Source organism: Cetorhinus maximus, chromosome 17 (genome assembly GCF_964194155.1).
Source record: "Cetorhinus maximus chromosome 17, sCetMax3.hap1.1, whole genome shotgun sequence".
Lineage (NCBI taxonomy): Eukaryota > Metazoa > Chordata > Chondrichthyes > Lamniformes > Cetorhinidae > Cetorhinus > Cetorhinus maximus.
The window spans coordinates 39444775-39463678 of record NC_135895.1 but is presented as its reverse complement, the minus strand read 5'-3'; the positions used below and the strand labels follow the sequence as shown (position 1 = coordinate 39463678).

At 41.9% G+C, this 18904-nt stretch overlaps 2 protein-coding genes across 7 annotated transcripts in view; one reads left to right on the top strand and one right to left on the bottom strand.

Moving 5' to 3' along the window:
• The window catches only part of tmem69 (transmembrane protein 69), a 522919-nt gene extending 509364 nt beyond the window's left edge, over positions 1-13555 (bottom strand). The window contains exons 1-3 of one of the 2 annotated variants that reach the window (XR_013579307.1): positions 12825-13555; positions 3103-3163; positions 553-1999 (exon numbers count right to left, since the gene is read on the bottom strand). Coding sequence is in view for 1 of the 2 variants with exons in the window: in XM_078561056.1 (XP_078417182.1) it covers positions 1286-1999; positions 3103-3147 (759 nt within the window). In the remaining variant the exon portion in view is untranslated. Of the gene's footprint in view, positions 1-520; positions 2000-3102; positions 3164-12824 lie in introns of those variants that run through there. The other variant, XM_078561056.1, reaches the window with a different exon arrangement.
• A 3472-nt stretch (positions 13556-17027) lies between these two features.
• Positions 17028-18904, top strand: part of gpbp1l1 (GC-rich promoter binding protein 1-like 1) — a 76649-nt gene continuing 74772 nt past the window's right edge. For 2 of the 5 annotated variants that reach the window (XM_078561052.1, XM_078561048.1), the window contains exon 1: positions 17033-17303. The gene's annotated coding sequence lies outside the window, so the exon portion shown is untranslated. Of the gene's footprint in view, positions 17304-17332; positions 17451-18904 lie in introns of those variants that run through there. The other 3 variants (XM_078561053.1, XM_078561051.1, XM_078561050.1) reach the window with 3 other exon arrangements.

The following is an 18904-nucleotide window of genomic DNA, read 5'->3' as shown; positions in this document are numbered from 1 at the left end:
GGGGCAGACTCTACCAGACTGAGGCTCAGAGTATAAACTGACAGACGAAGCTATTTACTATTAAAAAGGTGAATGAAGGTCTTCAGTACAAAAAGTATCTTTAGAGTATCTTTAAACTTTGAAATGTAAAAACATACAAGATGCTTCTCCTCTGTTACCTTGCAATGTAACAGTGTTCCTTAAAACATAGCCACTCATTTCTTATATAAAATGCCAGCACAGTCTCTGCTTCGTTCAGAATGAATGCTAATTTCAAACTGACTCGCTGAGCTGATATTGCCAATTATATATAAGACAATAGGAAACTCATGGGCCCAGAGTTGTCTGGCAAAGTGACAATAATTAATCATGGCCCTGACCTGACCTACATTGTCACCCCAAACAAGCTGATAATTTCAGGATGTCAATCTCTTAGGTGCTTGGAATTCAATTAAATGGTTTTATTTAATTGATTGTCAATATAAATAGTTGTTTGTTAGTACAGAACTTGAGTAACGCCTCCACAAAACAGCACTCTCTTCTCATGATTATAAATTGTTGTTCCCCCATTACAGTTGGTAATTTCTTATGAGCTATCCTGATGAGTGTAAGACAAAAGGCTTTGATAGCATCTCTTTTTTCAGCAATATAGTTACCTGCTTGATTGGTTCATGTCCAGGTATATTGCAAACAATCAATCCATGCACACAAAGGATTTCTGCGACTAAATGCACCTGTACCATGTCCTGAAATGCTAACATTCGCCATGCTGTAATTTACATTGATCCAGTTTGCCTAAAACAGCTAGCAATAAATCCTTTTAACCTTGTGTAAGATTGTAGCCAGTAATAAAGAAACCAACAGATAAACTTTGACATAAAGACCTTTATTCAGGATTCACTATTGTGTTTTCTTTTTCTTTGCTAGATCACAACATTGACAATACTTATATATGATCAGTTTAAAAAAAACACAAAAGGAATAATGTATAAGTTAATTAGAGATCTTTCAATGGTTAGATTTTCAAAAGGTGATAAGACGCCCTCTGAAATATAACACAGTCATGAATTAGTTGTCAATCATCACTTGTTATAGAAGGAATTTTACAAAGTATTGTATTTTGCAGTATTGACATTATTGATTGCATCGTCTGTTTAAACATTAGATACCCGAGTTGAAGTTAAGGCTAGTAAACATTTTTTGAGTTTGCACTAAAAACTGTACATCAGTTTTATTTGAGTCAGTTTAAAAAAAAGTGCTCTCTGCTGCTACCCAATTTGAAAAACGAAAAAAAACCTTGATGATTTTATTTTCTATCTGACACTAGCTTTTTCTCAGGGTATGTATTTTTGATCACTAATGTGGCAACTAAAGAGAATGTGGCTACCACAGTCAGCACTGTACGAAGAGCTTTGAACCAGCTTGGATAACCTGGGAGTAAGGCTAAGTCATAGTGCAATGCTATACCGAGACCCATGATAATCAGAATTGCTGCTTCAGTGAGATTATCATGGAAGAGTAGGGCTCCCCAGGCTAGCAAGGAAGGGACCACACTATTTCCCAGATTCAACCAGTCAGGTTTTGCAGGGCTGCTTTCTGGAATTGAAAATCCCCAACGTGCTCCTCCAATGAAAGAAAGAATCGTTGCTCCATATGCAATTTGGGCAAAAGCTAGTTCAGGGAAATATGTCTCTGTTATGGCCATTATGAGGGGAGCTGATACAAAAGGAATTAATCCACCATAGCTGAGGTAGAGGGCAGGTTTGGGACTGTTCTTCAGTTCTTTGTAATCATATCTTATTAAGTCTAATTCACGTTTCTCTGGTTCCTCCATTTTCTTTATCTTGGATGCTTGACAGGACACATGAAAACAGCTTGTCTGAGTCCAGAAAGATGCAGATCTTTGCAAGTACTTGATGTTTTGATGTGTCATAAATCTTCTTTGCAGACAAGAAGAGGTCAGTAAGTTATAGGACATGATGTTTCTTGATTCATTTGGAACCTGTGATAATTTTTGAACCTAGAGTATAGAGTAACAATTATCAATACAATTCATATGTATGGCATACACTGGACCCAGAGCTTGTACTATGAGGAAATTCTCCTTCGGGTAATAGGGGAGCAATAAAAATTACAACAAAGTCCTTTCATTCTACACCTCTGTGTTGTGCACTTAATACAGAAACTTCTGCCCTGTGATTTGGTCTGAAGAACTATTTCTCACTATACCAGTGACTTTGGAAGTTCATGCAGTTGCAACTATTTTTAACTGCTTATCTTTCTCCCCACCCCATCCCAATATTAGCATATTTTTATTGGTTGAAATCTTTTGTACCATATTAAGCACTGACCAGAAGCCAGCCAGCCATGTACTGTAGCTCCAAGAGCTAGTCAGAAACTGAAAATTCTAAGGTGACTAACTCACCTGACTCCTCAAAGCCTGTCCACCATCTACAAGACACAAGTCAGGAGTGTGATGGAATACTCTACACTTGTCTGGTTATAACAACACTCATGAAGCTCAACACCATCCAGGACAAAGCAGCCTGCTTGATCGGAACCCCATCCACCACCTTAAACATTCAATCCCTCCGCCACTGACGCACAGCGGCAGCAGTGTGTACCATCTACAAGATGCACTGCAGCAACTCACCAAGGCTCCTTTGACAGCACCTTCCAAACCCACGACCTCTACCATCTAGAAGGACAAGGGCAGCAGTTGCATGGGAACACCACACCTGCAAGTTCCCTCCAAGCCACACAATTAGTGACGGGCAACAAAACATCCCATTAAAGAATAAAAGACCCCTGAAAAGAACGAACCATATACTTTTACATTGTTGAGTGTCTTGATTTTGACCCACCAGCAGTTAGAATTAAAATACAGATTCATATTTATCTTTTCAACATGTATTTATCAAAATGGATTTATCATAGGAACCCAGATGACTTCCAATACTACTTTTACATTGACTTAAGCTCCCTTGGGCTATATTCTCTTTACTTTTATTTTTACAATTGCAATGTTTAGTGGAAAAGTTAAAGCACTGCACAGTATAATACACTCAAATCTAGTTTGTGTAGTTCCAACAAATGTATTCTTTAAGCATGTTCAACACTTACTTTGCTAGTTATTTTAAAGCATCGCCTCATCAAAAATGCAAACATCTTAAGGGCAGGACACCTGAAAAAAACAAAATAAATCTTAAGTCTATATAATCGACTATCAGTACAGTTAGGGTGTAAGAGCATTTTTAGAAATTGAATTACATCAAGTAGATATAGCCCGGTGGCCTCTTATCCCTGAAAATAATCATTAATCTAAATTTAGTCATGTTTGGCCCAACAACACTGTTTTAATTTAGATATTTTTATTGCAGTCGCGACTTGGCAAGGAAGTATATTCCCTGTTGTTCTATAATTCTCAGCCTTATAATTAACTGCCTGTGTATTTACTGTTTCTCTGTTCCAATTCTTAACTTATGCTTTACTTGAAATTGCTATTTTGATGCCGGTTGGGAATAGCTATTTTGTACTGAACTCCCCTGACGGGAAAGGCACAAAGGACCATTCAAGCGACATTACAAAATAACTACAAGCATATCTTAACTGAAATTCTACCAAAAGTCAATTTACCAACATTATAATGTCTCCCTCATTCTTTAAATGAAAGCATCTCCACAAAGTGCAGAAACATGCCTGGGTGGTGACAGCAGATGTCAAAAGAGATGTAAATATTAGCCTAGGGTAGCACTTCAGAAAACTCACATGATGCTTTTATGATGTCCATTGTCCCTAATGGCATTATTATTCCTGCCATACGTTTAAGATGCTGAATGACAAAAAAATCTCTATTCCCAACTGGATTCAATTCACAGTTGTAAAGCCCAAAACAATACGAAAGGACCGCTGGATCACTGTTGCAAACATTAAATTTGCGCATGACTCATCTGTGTTGTGCACTAAGACTGATAACTTGAGAACTCCTACAGTACTCTGTGCATTTAAACAGTAGCTACTGGTCTCATATGCTCATTTATATTTCCTGGTTTGAACTGCAATTCTCCCTTGGCTCAGTTGCCTCTTGAGTAAGCAAATTGTGGGTTCAAGCCTCACACTAGAGACTTGAGCACACAATCTAGGTGCAGTCCTGAAGGAGTAACGACATTTAGATTAAACATGAAACCACTGCCCCACCTGCCCTCTCGGGTGGATACACCAGAACTCATGGCAGCATTCAAAGAATAGAAGAGCAGGGAAGTTTTGGTGGTGACTTGGCCAACGTTTATCCCTCAACCATCATCATTAAAACTGAGTATCTGGTCATTTATAATCTCAATCTCTCAGCTAGTTTGCACACAGAGGCCAAAACATGTGCAAGGTGCTAACAGGAAAACTGTAGCCAAAGGGTAATGGGAGTAATTTTCTTTCCATCACCTGCTAGCTTGCAGCTTCTATGCTGGTTTCATGTATAATGATCATGCAACTATTGGATTGTTGTAAAAACCCATCTGGTTCAGTAATGCCCTTTAAAGAAGGAAATCTGCTGTGTTTACTTGGTCGTGCCTACATGTGATTGCAGACCTACAACAATGTGGTTGATCCTTAACTGCTCTCTGAAATGGCCCAGGAAGACACTAAGATAAAAGCAAAAAACTGCGGATGCTGGAAATCCAAAACAAAAATAAAAAAAACTGGAAAAACTCAGCAGGTCTGGCAGCATCTGCGGAGAGGAACACAGTTAATGTTTTGAGTCCGCATGACTCGTCAACAGAACCAAGCAAAAATAGAAGAGAGGTAAAATATAAGCTGGTTTGGGGGGGGGGGTGTGGTGGGACAAGTAGTGCTGGATAGAGGGCCAGTGATAGGCGGAGATGACCCAAAGATGTCATAGACAAAAGGACAAAGAGGTGTTGATGGTGGTGATATTATCTAAGGAATATGCTAATTAAGGGTAGAAAGCAGGACAAGAAAGGTACAGATAGCCCTAGTGGGGGGTGGGGTGGGGTGAAGGAATCGAAAAAGGCTAAAAGGTAGAGATAAAACAATGGATGGATATTATTTTTTTAATTTTTGTTTTGTCCAGGAAGACACTGTTGTGTCGCCATCTCCTGCTCGAGGCAAGGGATTGGCAATGTTCACATCCTGAGAACGATTTTTTAAAAAGTGGTCTGCATCTTCAGCATTGACCTGCTCTCTAGCAGCAGAAACATGCAATACACCCAATGCTCATTCAGTAATCAGTTAAGTACTAAAAACATTGAACAAAATCTAAAACACTGCAGTTGTTGAAAATCTAAAACACCGAGTATGTTGAGCAGCACCTGTAGAGAGAACAAAAATGATGTTTTGGATATTAACCTTTCCTCAGAACTGGAATATATTACTGGTGGACTGCATTTAAAAAGGAACAGAAAGGGAAAGGAAAATATACAAGGAGTATACAATGATCCCTTATACAGAAATATAAATAGAATGACCTGGAAAGTACTTCAATGGAGATAGTTAAACGGCAGAAACGATATCTGCATGAAGCAAAAAGAGGCATGGTGAGCAAAACTAAAGACATACATATGACAATGGATAATATGTGGGTAGTTAGAAAAAGTATAAAAGAATTGGCAAAATTGAGCTGGCTTCAGCAGCTGATGGATAAAGAGAGCAGGTCAATGCTGAAGATGCAGACCACTTTTTAAAAAATCGTTCTCAGGATGTGAACATTGCCAATCTCTTGCCTTGAGCAGGAGGTGGCGACGCAACAGTGTCTTCCTGGGCCATATCAGAGGGCAGGTAAGGATCAACCACATTGTTGTATGTCTGGAATCACATGTAGGCATGACCAAGTAAACACAGCAGATTTCTTTCTTTAAAGGGCATTACTGAAACAGATGGGTTTTTACAACAATCCAATAGTTGCATGATCATTATACATGAAACCAGCATTTTATTCCAGATTAATAACTTACACTTAATTTCCTGAAGCTGCTGCTGTGGTGGGATTTGAACCTATGTCCCCAGAGCATTAGTCTCTGCATTACTCGTCCTGTAACATTACCACAATTCTGGGGTCCTGAAAGTAGTTTTCCAATAAGGATCCCCAACCCAAGCACCAACCTGTTACTTTTATTTTCCCTCTTTCCATTCATCCCTGGAAACACAAGAATAACTTAAAATCATTGAAATGTGGATAGATACCTCTCTTCACAAGATTTAGGGACTATACAGCAATTGTGTTGAATAAACTTCATCAAGCTTCTGTAAACATCTCAAATTATTAGAACTTTGGCCATGGTTGACAAGGCTGATATATTAATAAAGGCAAAATACTGGGAATGCTGGAAATCTGAAACAAAAACAAAAAATGCTGGAAAAACTCAGCACGTCTGACAGTATCTGCGGAGAGAAAGACAAGAGTTAACGTTTCGAGTCCGTATGGCTTCAGAGTTAAAGGGAAGTAGAAATGTGGTGAAATATATACTGTTTAAGGGGGATAGAACAGGTGAAGCTGGATAGGTGGAGGCAAAGGAGAGATTGCAAAGGATGTCATAAACAAAAGGTCAAAGGGTTGTTAATAGTGGTGGTGCTGGCTAAAGGAGGTGCTAATGGTGTCATTAAGAGTGGAAAGCAGAATGTGATAATGGCCAGACCATGGTAAGCACTCTGGAAAATGACAGATGGCCCTAGTGGGGGTGGGGTGGAGGAGGGGGGAGAAAGGGGCAAAAAAACAGAGTTCAACAACTTCAGATCATGAACTCTCTCTCCATTCCCAGCCCCTTTTCCTATAATCATTTTTATTGTTTATTTTTCCCCCACTTATTTTCATAATAATTATTTTTAAAAATTTATTTCCATTTTTATTCAGTTTTTTATCCCCAGCTTTTAGCCTATTTTTGATCTTTTCTCCCCCACCACAGTCCCCTGCTCCCCCACCCCCACGAGGGCCATCTGTTACTTTCCAGAGTGCTTACCCTGGTCCGGCCATTATCACATTCTGCTTTCCACTCTTAATGCCACCATTACCACCTCCTTTAGCCAGTACCACCACTATTAACAACCCTTTGACCTTTTGTTTATGACATCTTTTCCAATCTCTCCTTTGCCTCCACCTATCACTGGCCTTCTATCCAGCTTCACATATTCCACCCCCCTTAAGCAGTACATATTTCAATACATTTCAATTCCCTTTAGCTCTTAAGAAGTCATACAGAATTGAAACGTTAACTCTGTCTTTCCACAGATGCTGTCAGAACTGAATTTTTCCAGCATTTTTTGTTTTTGTTTCAGATTTCCAGCATCCACAGTATTTTGCCTTTATCTTGATGTTTAATTCACTGCCACTCTCTTCCAGGAATGCTGACCTTGAAGAAGTACTGCTCTTCTCTCCGACAGGATTTCCGCTTGTCTCTTTTGCCCTGTTCACCTTCATTGCTTTCCATTTCCCTCCTGGTTTTTGACAAGGTGTTTACTAAAACTCGCTTTCACAGCCATATTTCCTTCCTCAGTGACTGTCTCCGTCTCCGACTTACCCCACGTCGATTCCAACTGAAGTTCCATCCCTCATGTTTTGAATCCATCTAGAATTACAGGTATCTCTGGGACATGCAGCGTTCCTCGGACTGCTGTTCTTGTCGCATCCTGAGATCCACACTCAGTGCCATGCACCGCCATATGAACACACTCGAACTCTCCCTCCAGGAGCACCGACTCACCCTATCTCAAAGCTGTCCTTGCCCCCAGTTTCATTTTATTCTTCGTCTCATCCGACGCCTTAACAAGTAACTTTGTCTCTTTCTTTCAGGTGCTAAGGAACGCAAGCTCCAACAACTCATTGATACCAATGTCCATCCAGGACCCTCTACCCCTGCCTGTCCCTCTGACCCCATCCCGTCTTCTAATCCCAGCCCTTGCTGTGTATTCACCATACCTCCTGACCTTCCCCTCTCTGATACTGAACATTCTGTACTCAGCAAAGGACTCAGTTTCATACCCTTACACCCTCGCCTCAATGAATTCCGGGCTCTGCACGATGCTGAACTCTTCTTCCGCCACCTTCGTCTCTGTGCTCACTTCTTTGGGCAGGAGTCCTCCCCCCATTCAACGGATCCTTTGACCCGCTTCCAGTATTCTCCCTCCACTGGACCTCTCTGGCCTCTTATCTGCCATTGATCTTTTCATTGAAAACTGTTGACGTGCCATTGGCCGTCTCAATTTCTCTGCTCCTCTCACCCACTCTAAACTGTCTCCTTCTGAACTTGCCGCACTCCGTTCTCTCAGGTCAAACCCTAACTTTATCAAACCTGCCGACAAGGGTGGTGCTGTTGCTGTCTGGCATACCGACGTCTACCTCGCAGAGGCTGAGTGCCAACTCTCAGACACTTCCTCCTACCTGCCCCTGGACCATGACCCTACCACCGAGCATCAAGCCGTTGTTTCTAGGGCTGTCACTAAGCTCATCTCCTCTGGGGGCCTTCCCACCACAGCTTCCAACCTCAGTCTCCCAACCTGACAGCCCGCTTCTACCTCCTCCCCAAAATCCACAAACAGGACTGTCCCGGTAGACCGATCATATCAACCTGTTCCTGCCCCACGGAACTCATTTCTTCCTATCTTGACTCCGTTCTCTCTCCCCTTGTCCAGTCTCTTCCCATCTACAACAGCGATTCCTCTGATGCCCTACATCATATCAACAATTTCCAGTTCCCTGGCCCTAACCGGCACCTCTTCACCATGGACGTCCAATCCCTCTATACCTCCATCCCCCACCAGGATAGTCTGAGGGCTCTCTGCTTCTTCCTTGAACATAGGCCCGAACAATCCCCATCCACCACCACGCTCCTCTGTCTGGCTGAACTTGTTCTCTCACTGAACAATTTCTCCTTAAACTTGTCTCACTTCCTCCAAATAAAAGCTGTGGCTATGAGTACCCACGTGGGCCCCAGTTATGCCTGTCTCTTTATGGGGTATGTCGAACATTCCTTTTTCCAATCCTACTCGGGTCCCCTCCCACAACTCTTTTCTCAGTACATCAATGACTGCTTTGGTGTGCTTCATGCTCTTGCCTGGACCTGGAAAAATTTATCAATCTTGCTTCCAATTTCCACTCCTCTATCGCCTTCGCATGGTTCATCTCCGACACTTCCCTTCCTTGACCTCTCTGTCTCAATTTCTGGTGATAGACTGTCCACCAATATTCATTATGAGTCCACAGACTCCCACAGCTACCTCGACTACCGATCCTCACACCTTGCTCCCTGTAAAGACTCCATCCCATTCTCTCAGTTCCTTCGCTTCTGTCCCGATGACGCCACTTTCCAAACCAGTGCTTCTGACATGTCTTCCTTCACCAAGGTTTCCCACCCACGGTGGTTGACAAGGCCCTCAACCTTATCCGACCCATCTCCTGCTCCTCTGCCCTCACACCTTCCTCTCCCTCCCAGAACCATTATAGTGTCCCCCTTGTCCTCACTTTTCACCCCACCAGCCTCTGCATTCAAAGGATCATCGTCCGCCATTTCCGTCAACTCCAGCATGATGCCACCACCAAACACATCTTCTTCCCCCCACCCACCCCCACTTGGTGTTCCGTAGGGACCGTTCCCTCCGGGACACCCTGATCCACTCCTCCATCACCCCGAACACCTCAACTCCCTCCCACTGCACCTTCCTATGCAATCGCAGAAAGTGCAACACCTGCCCCTTCACCCCTCCTCACCGTCCAAGGGCCCAAACACTCCTTTCAATTTGCACTTCCCTCAATTTGGTCTACTGCATTCTTTGCTCCCAACGCATTCTCCTCTACATTGGAGACACCAAAAGCAAGACTGGATGACTGCCTTGCAGAACACCTTCGGTCTGTCTGCAAGCATGACCCAGACCTTCCTGTTGATTGCGATTTCAACACACCATCCTGCTCTCATGCCCACATGTCTGTCCTTGGCCTGCTGCAATGTTCCAGTGAAGCTTAACGCAAACTGGAGGAACAGCACCTCATCTTCCGATTAGGCACTTTACATTGAGTTCAACAACTTCAGACCATGAACTCTCTCTCCATCCCCACCCCTTTTTGATCCCCTTTTTTCTATATTCATTTTTATTGTTTAATTTTTACTTATTTATTCCCACTTATTTTCATTATTTTAAAAATTTATTTCCATTTCTATTCATTGTTTTATCCCCAGATTTTAGCCTATTTTCGATCTTTTTTCCCACCACCGTCCCCTCTCCCCACCCCACCCCCACGAGGGCCATTTGTCAGTTTCCAGAATGCTTACCCTGGTCTGGCCATTATCACATTCTGCTTTCCACTCTTAATGCCACCATTACCACCTCCTTTAGCCAGTACCACCACTATTAACAACCCTTTGACCTTTTGTTTATGATATCTTTTGCAATCTCTCCTTTGCCTCCACCTATCACTGGCCTTCTATCCAGCTTCACCTGTTCCACCTCCCTTAAACGGTATATATTTCACCACATTTCTATTTCCCTTTAGCTCTGAAGTCATACAGACTCGAAACGTTAACTCTGTCTTTCTCTCCACAAATGCTGTCAGACCTGATGTATATTGACCTGGATTACAGACCCATTTACATACTTTGGTGGGATTTAATTACATTTTGGTGGTTAGAGGTGCATTTAATCAGACAGAAAGGGTGGTGGGTAGGAACCCCATTACTCCCACCTCCACCCTGATTAAATCTGTGGCTGGGAGGCCTGTGCATGACTTTCCTGCCCTGCCACCAATTAATGACCTTAAGTGGCAATTATTGCCCATTTAAGGGCTATTACAGACCAAGATGGGAGGGTGCAGTTAATTCTAGCCCCACTTCTCCACAGTTAAAAAGACTCTAACCAGTCTTCTCTCAGTAAACAAAAAAAATTGATTTATTATAAAATAAACTTTTTTAAAACAAGTTATGAAACTGGTTACCATACAAGTTGTAGTTTAGAAGTGTAATGATTTTCCCTTATTTTTAAAAAAGATATTCGAACCCCCATATACTCGCACACAAACACAAAATAGGACAAAACAAACAGTTCCTGCAGAGGCTGAAGTATGGGAACGTTTATTTTAAGAGGATAAAATTCGAGGAGATTTTGATAATGTTGATCTTGCAGAATTCTGATCACAATAGATCTGGAAGTTCTCTAAGATGGATTTTTCTGGTGAAACTGTCCTTGATGTCTCTGACTTATCACAACTTTGCAGACTTTAAAAAAAAACATTATTTATTCCAATGAGACATTTCTGAAGAAAGTTTAACACAAAGGTGGGTAGAGGGAGGGAAAGACAAGAGTGTTTTCCTTGCAGCTTGCTTCCAAGGCACACCACACTCTGCCTGAGAGTTTTAAAGACTAAGTTGTTCAAAGTATACTTCTCTTTGGTTAAAAACACCTGGCCTATCAGCAAAAGTCTTTAGCTTGGCAACAGCAGTTCTTTCTTAGATATACAAAGTATCTCTTCCCTCTCCATCTTGAACCGTGGTTTCTTGAAGAATGAGACATTCACAGCCCCAAATTAATATTCAAACTTTTAAAAATAACTCAGGAGGAAGAATGTCCAAAATTCGGTGTCCATCAAAATTCAGGATCCTCACAGGCTTCATCTTGTCGCTACTGGTATAAATACAACAGGAGACTCGCTATGCTGGTAGCATAAGTCTGCAGGCTCCCATGGGGGTCCCTTGTTCAAAGTGATTGAGGGACCTGATATCAGGGGGTAGGGGGCAGACAGCCAGCCACCTGGCCTTGCTGCTGACCCCCTATCCCCTGCAATCTCACTCTACATCTCCCCCCTCCTCCTCCCATCATTCACCTATGGCTTGGGATCTAGCAATGATACTAGGCCTCAGCTGGGTATCGTACTGGCAACAGTCATACTACTTCCCTGGAAAAACTCAGCAGGTCTGGCAGCATCGGTGGAGAAGAAATCAGTTAACGTTTCGAGTCTTCACGACCCTTCGGCAGAACTGAAGCATAGTTAGGAGAAAGGTGAAATATAAGCTGGTTTAAGGTGGGGGGGCGGGGGGAGAGAGAAGTTGAGGGTGTGGTGATTGTGGAGATAAGCAAGCAGTGATAGGAGCAGATAATCAAAAGATGTCACAGACAAAAGGATCAAAGAGGTGTTGAAGGTGGTGATATTTGTCTAAGAAAAGTGCTAATTAAGAATGGAAGACCTGCTGAGTTTTTCCAGGTAATTGTTTTTGTTTTGGATTTCCAGCATCCGCAGTAGCTTTTAGCTTTTTGTTTTTATACTACCTCCCTGGTGGCAGTGCTGTTCAGAAGAACTACCAACGTATAATAAATAGGCCGGCAGCTCTCGGCCCGTGGTTTTTGAGTGGCACTTAATTTGGTGGGCCCGCCCGCCCTAAAAGAGGCAACGGGAGGGGCGGGGCTTCTACAGGCTCTCCAGCCGGCGGGCGAGCGAGACCCCCGTCACCTCCATTAAATACTGCCTATAGAGTGGGATTGTCTTTACAGAATGACAACCATCACATTGAGACACCCTTTATTAAAATAATGACAGCACTAACCCCAATAATGAATACGGTTTGAATGTGAAAAATACCACTTGGCCAAGAACAATCCGAACCCCAATGGACGTGACTCGACCATGAACTTTACCAAGACGCTACTTTAAAATGTACATCTTTGACCTAAGCTTTTGGTTATCTGCCCTAACACCTCCCTGTGTGGTTGTGCGCCCATTGGTTTGTTTGATACTGTACCTGTGGAAGGCCTTGGGGTGTTTGACAAGGTTATTTAAAAAAAAACAAGTTATTTTTGGATGTGACTGATCCCTCCCCGAGCAGCAGCTCCAAGGTTAGAGAACATCACGCGCTTACCTCCAGCGAGAAAGTCGACAGAAATCCAGCAACAAAATTCCCCCAAACCGAATTCCCGGCCCACGGGGGGAGAGAAATCAATGCAACCTCGAAAGCGGCGTTTCTTTCCGGGTCACCGCCATTCACTTCCGGGCCAGGAAACAGGAGGGAAGCGGCTGCTCTCAGTTCCCGAGGAAGCGCAGAATGATCTGAAAAATATCCCATTCTCGTTTTAGTTTAAACTGCTGGGAATACAAACCAGGTCTTTCAGTATAAAGGTCGCCAACCCGAAATATTGAAAGGATTCCCCCCACCCCCCTCTGCGCTGGTTACCACTGTACGAGCCCTTCGTTTTTATTTTCATTGTGGATTGTCAGTATTGTTTTTCTAATGGTGTCTGGTTTCAGATTGACTGTGCTGAACTCATAAGCACCAGAGGAAATGGTAAACCAGCAGCAGTGTATGGAGTTGTTGGAAAATCACACAACTGGGGTCAAAACTTCACCCATTTTCTGAAGCCCCATAACGCGAAAAATAAGCACAACAAGAAACGTGGTCATTTGATGCAGCCCACTTCTTCCCTCGTCTGTCAATCCCCCTCAACATGGGTGGCACTTAGGGTTACAAACCTTCCGGGATTGGCCAGGAGTCTCCAGGAATTGAAGATCAATCTCCAGGACCCCGCTGTGTGCAACCCTGGGGAAAAATAATCGAGATTTTTAAAAAAAAACTTTTAACATTTCCCTTTACCAGATATAAAAATATTGAAAATGAAGGAAAAAATGCTGTTTGGCTGATAGTCAAACATTATCCAAATGGGTAATGTCCCTTTTTGCTTTCCAGTTGGCATAGGAAGGCAGAACATCCCAAAAATGGTTGTGTTGGCCAACTAACGGCTGAAGCAGGAGGGCAAGTCATGTGATGAAACCTCACAACCCTAGTGGCAATTGAGTGGCACTCAACTGAGTTAATTAGCATTTTATTAAAGCACTGGAGTCATGAACAGGCCAAACCAGGTAGTGTTGTAAACTTCCCTGTCTGAAGGTGCAGTGGTTTTATCAGCTGTTGGAAAATTGTGCAAAACAAATCCTTGCCTACAAACAAAACCTTTATTTAAATTAACACAATCAGCACAAGGATATAATAGTTTCAAAACAAAGGGGAAATCAATAATTTATAGTGAGAGAATACATGACAGGTTGGATTATTTTGAGATTACAATCCAATGTCAAATAAACCACATTTTAGAACCTAGATTATTTTCATCATAATCCCACCCCTGTACATTACTTGTAATAATATGCAGGATTATTTTTAATTATTTTAGTAGTGAAAGGTGGGAGAATAATGTTATCACTATCATGTGTAAAGTTATTTCCTGTTTTGTACAATGAGAAACATTTTTGACAGATAAAACAAAATTATGATTAAATCATTGAACCTTTGAAAGCTAAACATTAATGTAATTCAACAAACTTTCTTTCTGCTGATAAAGTATCACCGCTTCTATTGAGTGGTTAAATGGTTATGACCATTCCACTTCTGGTAACAAGTGCCAAAAAACTGCAGGCGCTTTGAATGTTATTAAATATCAGTTAAAACACTGAATTATGTTCAAAAACAAATTGAGAAAGAAAAACATGCTACAATGATTTCAGGGTAGATTGATTGCTAGATTGAAAGAAGAATGGAAAAATTTGAAGGTGCTGCAGCTCACAATTTTGGTTTGTGCCATGCGAACTATGTCTCAGGTAAAATAATGTGTGCCAAAACACTGATTTACTCCTCTAACCTGGCATATTCCATTCATTTTCTCCACAAGTTACATCCAAGCAACTTTAACCATGGGTGACACGGTGGCCTCACATTTCCAGGGACCCGGGTTCGATTTTCACCTCGGGTGTCTGTGTGGAGTTTGCAAGTTCTCCCTGTGTGGTTTCCATTGGGTGCTCTGATTTCCTCCCACCGTGCAGACGTGCTGGTTAGATGGATTGGCTATGGTTAAATTGCCCCTTAGTGTGTGTGTGTGCGCCCTGTGATGGGCTGGCATCCAGTCTTGGATGTACTGCACCCACTGCCTGTCGGGATAGGCTCCTACTCCCTGTGACTCTGTACTGGATAAAGCGGTTCTGGAAAAGTGAGTGAGTTTTAACCATCTGCATCAGGTTCTCCAAGGTGGTCATTGGTTTGATTACCCATATTCCTTCTTGCCTCTGCCATACTTACTGGAAAATAATTTCTTCAAGGAACGAAACAAAACTCCTTTAGCAGCAAAGTAACAGCCCTTTTAGAGCCACTGTCTTGGCCAATCTTCCGTTTAACACGGAGTCAGCCTGGCTCAAAGTTAAGCCTTGGTCCAGGTCAATGAAAGACTTAAAAGAAAGTGGGTCTAAAATTCCACAGGTTTCCACTGGTGTTCCACTGTAACTGGCAAAAAGTCAACAGAATGTTGGAGTTACAGAGGGAGACTAGTACTATCCCTACAGACTTTTAGCTCATTCAAAGTACAGCGGAGTGAAAAGGAATAACAGAACAGAAGAGAGGACTTGAAAAACAGGAAGGAGGCTGAGATAGATAGATTTTTAATCAATAAGGGAATCAAGGGTAATGGGGAAAAGGCAGGAAAGTGGAGTTGAGGATTATCAGATCAGCCATGATCTCATTGAATGGTGGAGCAGACTCGATGGGCCGAAAGGCCTACTTCTGCTTATGGTCTTATAGGAACATAAAGTTGGAGAGGGATATGGGCTAGTATGTGTCTGTGGAGGAATTTGCAGATTAAAATTTTAATTTCAATGTGTTGGGGAACAAAGATCCATTGTAAATCAACAAGTTCACAGGTAGTAGATGAGAGGCGCTTAGAAATGTAATCCATGAGAAATCTAACCCATGATAAATACAAGGTTAGCAAAATCAGAAATATAAACTTGTGATGAAAGTGAAGCAATGTTGCAAAGGTGGAATCGTTCTGGTGATGGATAGCATACAAGGTTTGAAATACAGACCAACAAAGTTACCCCTCGCAAAAACAAAATGTTGGAAATACTCAGCAGATCAGGTAGCAACTGTGGAGAGAAACAAGAGTTAACTTTTCAAAACAAAAACAGAATTATCTGGAAAAACTCAGCAGGTCTGGCAGCATCGGCGGAGAAGAAATCAGTTAACGTTTCGAGCCTTCATGGCCCTTCGGCAGAACTGAAGCCAAAGTTAACTTTTCGGGTTGATGGCTTTTTATTAGACAGGAAATGGAATGCTTTGTGACAAAGGAGCAGAACTTTAGGTAGGTTGGGAAACAATGGCTGTTCTTTGATAATAAATTGGAGAAAAATTTCGCTCATCCACAACTTAATTCAGGTATGAAAAAGACCACCTGATCTATCAAGATATGATGCAGCCCCATGCACACAGCCTTCACTGCTCCCTGTCAAAAATAAAAACAGAAAATGCTGGAGCAAGTCAGGCAGCGTCTGTGGAGAGAAATTAGTTAACATTTCAAGTCGACAATCCTTAATCAGAACTCATCCTTGCCACCTCCATTCAATAAAGTGGGAAAACACAAGTTTGGTGCGGAGGGAATTGAGAAAATGTTTTTTAAAAATAACAGGTGTAGTTCCCACTCGCACCACATCCCGCCAAATCTTGTTTTCAGGCAGCCGTGGCAGACTAGAGTGAAACAAATCTTTTCCCCCAAAATATACTTTATTCAAAAATTTGTAAAAGTACATTACAAAACATTTGAAAATTACAGTAAGTACAATAAAATTCGACGTGTATGTTCCACTCTTCACTCTATGCAATTGTAAGACTCTTTATGTTTAGAATATACATTGCATGTCAGGCATCCAGCCTGAGGACAAAAAGCATTTCAAATTGAAAAATTACAGAAAGTGCAATGGAATTCAACTTTTCTGCATACAGCATGTTCCTCTATGAGGTGCCTCAGTACAATTTAAATACTCTTAATATTCGCAGTATATATTCCATGTTAGGCAGACAGCTCGAGGGGGGTACTACAAATTTTCTAGCCCCTCGCATTGTTCCACAGAGTGAAACAAATGGGCAAATTGAGCATTGCCCGCCGAGGGAATGGGGAGGGCTGATGGACACAGCACAACAATGCTCGCTGATTGTGACGTCAGAGGACCGAGCGGCACGTGACTCCCCCGCCCCGCTCGCTGACGCCTCCTTCCGTGTTTTGGTGGAATCCCCGCGAGCGCGCGCGCGCGAGTGAGTGAGCGAGCGGGAGGAGTGTCGAGCACGAGCACCCGGAGAGGTAGGAGGAGGAAAAATTGCGGCGCAGCGGTAGCAGCTTTGGAGAGGCTGATCATATATATATCTATATATATATATACACACACGCACATATACATAAAAACAGCAATCTATCGGAAATATATTGGGTTGACGCGCACGACTCGAGTGAGAGGAGGAGGAGAAGAAGAAAAAGAGGAAAGCAGTCGAGTTGAGGGGGGTTGACGCTGAGTATTTCCCCCTGTGGAGGTAGGTAGGCAGCCAATGTTATTGCCCTGCAGCCTGCTTTGTCGCCATTTTGGCCCCAGTGTTTGTTGTTATTATCATCATCGTGGCTTCAGCAGCCGCTTTACGCTCTTTCTTACCATTTACTGTTCTCAGAGTCCAGAACCAAATGTAAGATGTTCACTGCATATTTTTTTGTTCTGTAACCTGTTCCTCGTGTGGGAAAGGTTTATGGTTATTTGTCAGGTTTTTATTTTTGAATGCCGTGACACTTGTTTTGTGGCCTAAACTTGCATTTTGTGTTTGTTAGTCCACGGCTTATTTATGCACCACAAATGTGGATTATGTTTTTGTTCGGTTAAAAAAGTACGAAAGGTTGAAACTGTTCAATGTAGTAATTACTTTTGAATAATGGTTTTCTTTTGAGGCTGAATGTGTCCACAACTCGCTTGTTAGGACTTCTTATTGTGTTTGTTACTGGAAAAGCATGAAGCTCCACTTCAAATTTCGGGTTTTCCCCCCCATAAGTGTGAAATAACGTGGATAACACGCTTGAAATAAGGCTGCCAGCTCTTTTCTGTTTGCTTAGCCACCCACCCACAGCTGCCATTATCTCACACCCAAGGCTACACTTTCCTCATGTGCGAATGATCCTAAATCGTGCAAACTAATGTTATTAGATGTTTTTTTAGGGTGTCATAATTCATTGGCAACGTTTGCATTTGCTTGGATTGGGTTTAAGTTATATTCGCAAAAATCTTTGCACTTATTAGGAGTTTTAGCCACTTGCATTATTTTCCATTTCTATTACATCAACATATTAATTTCAATTGAAACCAAATTTAATTAATTTCATTATACATCTCATGATTTTTGGCAACAGCTTGCATTCATATGAGGGCCAGAGGCTGAAAATTTAGTTTCATTTGCCCTGTCAAAACACAAACCAATTACATTTCCAGAATGTTTTTCGAATATTAGATCCTCCTCTTGCCAATAGATAATTTACAACTTGTAGATTCTAAAATGCAGGCTGTTTTTTTTCCAGTCCAGAACCAATATTTTTTTTAATCCAATAAAATTTTTGTTAGGAAAATTCAAACAATTTGGTTTAATCTACAGATAACAGAGTATACTTACTCAAAACGTACCTCAATTGTCAGTCCCATTTAGATCCACTGTAACCTGTTTTGCTGGTTTAAAAAGCAATCAACCTTTTCTAACTCATTCTTAATCATTCCATCACTAGTCTCTTATTGTCGCTATGCTCACATTTCACTGAGGTATTCTTTCCCTTTTAGCCCACTCACACAAGTATGAAGAGGGTCTCTTCACATCTAAGTACACAGAAGCACTCTTATTCATTTTGCAGTACTGTTTCTAGTTGCCCCACCTGATAATGTTGCCCTGGTGTAGCAGCAAACATTGCTATGGGCAATTCTCACCATGAAGTAGCAGCATTGTGTATGAACTGCAACTGGGATGTAGTGAGATTAGGAAACAGAGTAGCCTTTCAGAACAGCCATCTCCTGATTGATCCTCTTAGAATGTGAATATGTTTGTATATTTTACATACACCTATATAAATCCCTGATTTATCATGCATATTTAATATAGGAGAGGAG